We start from the raw sequence: 6,730 nt of genomic DNA on the forward strand, positions 1-6,730 counted from the left end.
CCACAGCTGGCCCTTAACGCACAGCACGAGCGTCTGGAAGAGGGATCTGATATGTGAGGGTCCACTTCACATCATAATACACACACGCACGGTTTGAATTCTGTCCTAACCGATTATATTCATGTGCCCTGACTCAAATTGCGCTTGATCGTCCAATAATAAGATCCAGGATCTAAAAAGAATGGCGACGCAAAAATGCATCTAAATGTTAGCCAAGCTCTGTGGTTTGCAATTTATATGCGCAATATTATTATTATTCGATCATTTTGGATTATTTTGACTGCGACTACTTAAGAGAAAAATGCATACTAATTTCTAAAATTGCTACTTACTATTTTTTATTCTTATTTAAATATTTGTATCGGTACCTTCAGATTTCTTTTAGCAATTTAGAATATAAAGCCAGTCGGCCAGGAGACCACGGTTCTTATTAGTTTGATACATTTGAGTTTTAAATGATGTTGCTCAACCTGCTAAATTCTTATTCTCGTATCCGCACAAAAAAAAACATTTATTTACACAAACAGAGCTGCCGCTACATTAAAGAGAGAGAGAGAGATGTTTCCAGGTTAAAAACAAACGCGTTTAAATGAATCAAACGGTGCCAGGCTCTAATGAGAAGCCTGTCCTGTCTCCTGTGTGTCCATACAGGCGCACAGGGGGGGAGTGCGCCAAATTTGTTTGCGGCGGATCAAGGCTCACCGCCTCCACTGCACTTTCTTTATCTTAATTCCAACTTGAAAAGATATAATTATCTAGTTTGAACAGGACTGCTATCAAATCCTTCTTTAGAGGCAGGGTAGGGAAAAGCTCGAGTGGATTGTGAAGCTCTGAGCCGCTCGGTGTTGCCCGAGATAGGAGTAATGAAGTTGTGGAGTCCGGAGATACAAAGGGCATTAACCTCATTAGCATGAAACCTTTTCTTCTAACTATTGTGGGACCCTTTCAGTCCTCTAATCCCCCCTATTTCAAAGCTGGGTTTGTAATAAAGCTTTTAGGTTTTTTTTTCTTTTTCAAAGCTAATGGTATTCTCTAAAGATTTTTTATTGCTGTTATAATCTATGGGCCGATTAAGAATTCCCTATATGGCATGCATCTCCCCCCCCCCCCCCCCCCAACCCAAACCGCAAAAACAGCTCATTTTAGTTTATGAAACAATTAAACAAACACGTGCACCTCGCACCAGAATACACTGAAGTTAGGCTTGCACAAGAAAGCAAATCATAATCCAATTTAAATTTGTCTGATTTGTTTTTTAAACTGACTGCATTGTTTCTGCTCGTTTGTTTGTTTGTGTGTAAACATAGAATAATTTCCTGCTGTAAATAGCTTTTTTTTTGTTTTGCCTACAGGCTCCTAAAGAAGTCCCGTAATGTTCCCGTTCAGTCCTAAGCAGCAGCTTGCAGCCTACAAGACAAGATTTTAAACAAAGATCCCATTTTGCGGCACATTGCAACCTTCCCTTATCGCTTCGTGAGGGGTAGTCAGATTGTACTAAATTATGTCCAACCAAGGCCCCTTGGATCCGTGGATTAAGAGATTAAAGTGGACCACTGGGCAATGCATCCCCTTTCCCCCTCATATTACTCGCATGATAATTGCCCAAACTGATTTGCACTTTCACAAAAGCTTGTAGGGACTCTTTGTAGCGGGAGCGGAGCAGACGCTGCAGCCACACAAAAAATCAGACTGAGAAACAAATGCAGAGCTGAGGGCAACAAAGTACAGGCTGCAGCATTTAGTTTTTAAAATCAAACTGTAGTGTCTAACTCTAACTGTACGCTAAATCAAAAATGATTGTGTTTGACGGCACACAATAAGAATAAAGCTAACCGCCCTTAAAGCTTCATTTTGTCAGAGGCCTTCATTCAGCTGCTCTATATAATCAAACGTCTATACTTTTACTGCGCGCAACATATTGATAAAACTTTATTGACAAAATATTGACAATTACATACTTCTTGGAAGTATACTTTGTGTTAAAATTGTAGCAAACTTAACACAAACACAAAAATTATTTACATTCTGTAAAAGAGGGTTTAACAGAAACATTAACTTTTAGCATTTCTGTACATGGAATACGCTCAGTGCTTGTTTTTTTAACTCTCAATTCTTGCATTTAGTCCTTCGTGGCAACTTTTCACTGGAGGGTCAAGTCCTGGCAGAAGGCTGCATGGGGCCACAGCGACACATTGGTAAAGCTTTAGGTTAAAGGAATGCCCTGATACCTTCCATTTAAGTACTTTATCTGTAGTCTGGTTCACTTTTTAGAAAGGTTTTTTTTGTTTTAAATCGAAATTCAATTTTTTGTTCTATTTTCTTCAAAAAAACAAAAACACTATAACGCAGCACCGCTACTTCATATGTTTTCACAATCACTTTTACACGAGAATCATTAATTAAAGACTGCACACTTTGTAAAAAGGAAGAAGCACGACATCTCTGTTTGAAAATAGAGTTAAAAACAATATTGATTTTTTTTTTCTTGGTTTGAGAAAAACTTGTCAAATTAATAACAACTACCAGGAGAAAAAAACTATACCATGCAATTCAAGTTTTACAAAAGCAGTTTTGTGTTTTGGTATCTTGAGTGGAAACGTTTTTGTTTTTTAACAAAAAAAACTTCTGAAGTGCAAACGTCCAATATGAATTGGAGAAAAAAAATGAGGTGGTGATAAATGGCAGATTGTAGTGGTGGTGCGTGGAAGGGTTCAGGTGGGTAGACTGAGACACTGTCAGTCACTTTTTCCTGGGTCATCTGGATTGACAGACCCACACGGTGACATTAGTGCCACCAGTCGAGTTTTTCTCACTCTCAGCTGCCGATCTCCGGAGATCTGAAATGTGACATTGGCTTTGTACCCTCTCACTGTCTCTACACGGCATCCTTTATCCATGTCCTCCATCACTCAGACGCTTATATAGTCTTTCTTTTAATCGTCCGAAGTGACATCAATTTCCTCTGGGCTCCCCTGTTTAGTCGCCATTCTCCACCGGTTTATGTGATGCGATCCTTTCTTCTTCTGCTGAGACTCCGAGCCCTCCTCCTCCAACTTCTGTCGCTTAAACTTCGTCCTCCGGTTCTGAAACCACACTTTTACCTGAAGAGGGTAAAAAAAGAGAAAGAAAAAGAAAAAACCTGGATCAGTGTCAGGAGATAAACCGCGATTGGCCAGTGCGCAAAACCACGCGTAAAAGGGACACATTGTTATTGTAGCAAGGCTAAATACAAGCAGGCAGCGGTGCAGTGGAAATAAAAAAAGGTAAACTGTGACCTGCAGTTGGTGATCACAGAGCAAACAATCCCAGAATAAACACCGATTAATTATATTCTCATCCATGTATTTAAATCCTTAAATTACAACTGCTAGTCTAATATACAATATTACTTTAACGCACAAAGAGTGCGCATTATGCCCCTTAAAAAGGAACAAATAAAAAATAAAGTATTTTAAAATGTGGGCTCACAAACATGTGTCTGGAAAAACTTTTGACGTTTCATCTAAAGTAGGTCAGATATTTCTTTCACAATTTTCTTCCAGCACGTGAAAGTTAAAAGAAATAAAGGAGTCACATATTTAACACAGAGTTTCACACACTCCTCTAAATCGACTCAGCTCTGTTAAACGGTACCGTGGGGAATTAACAACATCTAAATCGATAAATGGTCTGTTCCTGCTTTGTCACTCTGCAGGCCTTTTAGCTCTTAAATGGCAACCGAGGTGCATTTAATAAGCCTTCAGTGGGCTAATTAAAGTTGGTGATGCTTCATTTCTCCCTTCAGTCCCTCCAAAGGCCCCGCCGTCCAAAGCAGACACAGCGGACAAAAGACAGCGGCTGATGGGCTCAAACAGCATCTTAAATATGGCAGGGGGAATTCACTGAACCCGCCTCACTCTTTGTATCGCCTATCCCATAAAATGGTTAACTGGTTAATTTGCCCTCCATTTTGAAAGGCAACATTCTCCCCCCAAAACAAAGTAACTCAACCCCTCCTAAAATGAGGTTAGGCCTATACAATGACAGTGGATCTGGTCCAACAGAAAGCCTCTGTCTTCGGTTGACAACATGCATTTATGGACCCTGGTGTGTAGAAACAATTTGGTAGCTGATTATTTTAAATTATTGTTTAGCTATCTATATGTCTATTCTTTGTTGTCATACGTTAAGATACATTGATTTGATAACGGCTGGATTTTAAAAGGATCCATGACACACGGTGCCACGTTAAAGACACAAACAAAACTATCACATATAGTCCATCAGCCATAATGTGAGAAATATATTCTTTATAATAACAATTTTAAAAAACGACTATTGAGTGCAAGCAGGCCTGTCCATATAGCCAGAGCATAACACAACACACCAAGAAGCAGTAGCCTATATCAATTTCAAAATAAAATGAGCGCATTGCCCAGGTGACAGAAAGCGACAGGATGTGAAGTTTAATGTTGAGCAAAATATTGTGTTTCTTACCTGAGTTTCTGTGAGGCTAAGGCTGTGGGCGAGCTGTTTTCTTTCTGCTCCCACCACGTAATGGTTTTTCTCAAACGCGTGTTCGAGCCGCAGGAGCTGCGAAGGTGAAAAAGCTGTCCGGATTCTTTTGGGCTTTCTGGCCAGCGCGTTGTGCAAAAGGAAGCTCTCTGGACTCGTTTCATTACCTGGGAACGAGCAGAAAACGAGGATCCGTCATGACCTTTCTTTTATTCTATAAGATATTAACATTTCCATGACAACAAGGAGGCTTGCGTACAGCTATGAAACAATAGTCTACTGAGGGCAGACTGGAAATACGTCATGATAATAATGTCTGAGGAGAAGATGGACATAACTCAATAAATTGAGATAATTGGTGGGACACGTATGTATTTTTAATTATTCCTTATTGTAGACTTTATCTTGCATTTTTGAGACCACCGCATGAAGGAAAGGGAAATAACACAAAGCAGAGGTATAATCCTGGGCCTATAATTAAATTAGCTCAAAAACAGCCTTTGTAAACAAAACCACAGGTAAAATGGAAGCAGCATGAAGACGTTTAAATAAACAGCAGCCAAAAACACTTAGGAAATTCATTTCAAATACATTCCTATAAAATGTGTTAATTTTGCTTTTATTTGTCAAAAATAAATAAAATCACAAATATATATACCATTAAATTAGCGATCAAAAGCAAAAATAATAATAAACGAATTTCCTTAGTCTAAAGATCCCACAGGCCAAATCAACTTAGTTAATAAAATCTAAATGACCCGAAATTTGACTCATGTCAGTTTTAGACAATTAGCAATAGGCTAGTCAAATAACCACCTAACTTGTTTTATTTTTTCCCTTTAAAAACAAAAATGTATCTTTTTAATTTAAATGTGAAATAAGTCTCGGCACAAACTGCAGAGCAGCGAGATGCATTAGTTTCGTTTTTACGCATGAATAAAGATCACATATCCAATGCTAAATATAAGCTCCACAACAACGTACAAACATTTCAACATTTCTAGTGGTATTTATGTTAGACCTGAATAGACACTCCAGGCAGCAGACAGCTATAGAGGCCAAGGTAACATTGTTTTTTTTACTCGAGATTCTTCTTTCTTTCTTGTAAATAAATAAAATCATACAGTCATTTTTTGAGCGAAATAATCCATTATATAAGTGTCTGTTTTTTGGCCTGAAAATTGGAGCTAATTGGCTTTAAAACTGCACTGCTGCAGCTTCACATATTTTTAATTCCTTCTACATGCTGCTATCTGTACTGATGGAGAGAGAGAAATCACTCTCAAGCCGCTTGGCGCGTTTCGTGCGTAAAAGAGCGTAAACGAAGCATTTTGATAACTTACCTTGAAATCTGTGACCCAAGTACCTATATCTGTGTAATAACCAGGGGTAGAAAGTTGATGGGTCCCTTTGCTGGCTGGCAAAAAGAGGGTGCGGACTGTGTGAGGATGAAAGCGGATGGGCAGACAGAGCGTGCGGCGGGGCCACCGAATGCACCGGGACGCCAGAGTTTTGCTGATGTGAGACAGCCTCGGCAAACACCAAGTCTGGGTTAGAGTAGACGCTCCTGCCACCGGAGTGAAAACCGTTGAGGAAGGGGTTCATCTGGCCGGAGTTTGCATAGCTGAGAGCCGCTGGCCTGATGGGCTCCTCGGTGCGGGACACCGGTATAGGATTATCCTTCGCCACCAAAGACTCTATAGTAAAACACCTCTTGGGTGTAGGTTGAAACATGGTCTGATAGTCCAGATTCCCCAGTTTAAGTCAGAGTTGTCGTAGGCGCTCTTGCTTAAAAAATACTCCACACCCAAGGAAGGGGGAAAGTTTCTGCGCAGTAAATAAGTTGGGAAAAGGCGGCAGTGTCGAGAAAGCCAAAAATAAAAACTGCTCGGCTACTCCCAGACTAATCCATGGATGTGATCGTTTTCCTCGCCGGGTTCGTGCAGGCAGATTTGTTAGTTCATGAGCCTAATTAGCGCTGCAGTCCCATAAACAGCTTCCTCTGAAGGCTGTAATGGCATGGTGATTGGTCGCTGCCGCTGCTGCTCGCCTTAAGGTGGAGAAGGGGAAGACGCTTAAAAAGTGCGTCAATGGGAAGCAGGGGCGCGGAGAGGCGGACTCGAACGCGCAACACGGAACGGATTCGTCCAGAGAGGAGCCCCCCACACGCGCGCACACACTTACTCACGCGCACATATCTCCAGGACATTTAACACACTCATCTGAACCAGTAGAA

The 6,730-nt window shown here is 40.5% G+C and overlaps 1 protein-coding gene across 1 annotated transcript; it reads right to left on the reverse strand.

Annotated features, from left to right (window-relative positions):
* Positions 1-1,910: 1,910 nt before the first annotated feature.
* emx2 (empty spiracles homeobox 2) lies at positions 1,911-6,517 on the reverse strand. The gene is made up of 3 exons (XM_029450043.1): positions 5,838-6,517; positions 4,477-4,661; positions 1,911-3,101 (listed from the first exon to the last, which is right to left on the reverse strand). The coding sequence occupies exons 1-3, from the start codon at positions 6,226-6,228 to the stop codon at positions 2,934-2,936; spliced, it is 744 nt and encodes a 247-aa protein (XP_029305903.1). The 5' UTR covers positions 6,229-6,517; the 3' UTR covers positions 1,911-2,933.
* Between the last annotated feature and the right edge of the window lie 213 nt (positions 6,518-6,730).

Source organism: Cottoperca gobio, chromosome 15, assembly GCF_900634415.1.
Source record: "Cottoperca gobio chromosome 15, fCotGob3.1, whole genome shotgun sequence".
NCBI classification, from domain to species: Eukaryota; Metazoa; Chordata; class Actinopteri; order Perciformes; family Bovichtidae; genus Cottoperca; species Cottoperca gobio.

Excerpts from the sequence above, each read along its gene's own strand:
- emx2 (XM_029450043.1), bottom strand. The coding sequence starts at position 6,228 with ATGTTTCAACCTACACCCAAGAGGTGTTTTACTATAGAGTCTTTGGTG. Across the intron at positions 4,662-5,837 it reads CTTGGGTCACAGATTTCAAG|GTAATGAAACGAGTCCAGAG; the intron begins GTAAGTTATCAA and ends GCTCGTTCCCAG. Across the intron at positions 3,102-4,476 it reads TTAGCCTCACAGAAACTCAG|GTAAAAGTGTGGTTTCAGAA; the intron begins GTAAGAAACACA and ends TACCCTCTTCAG.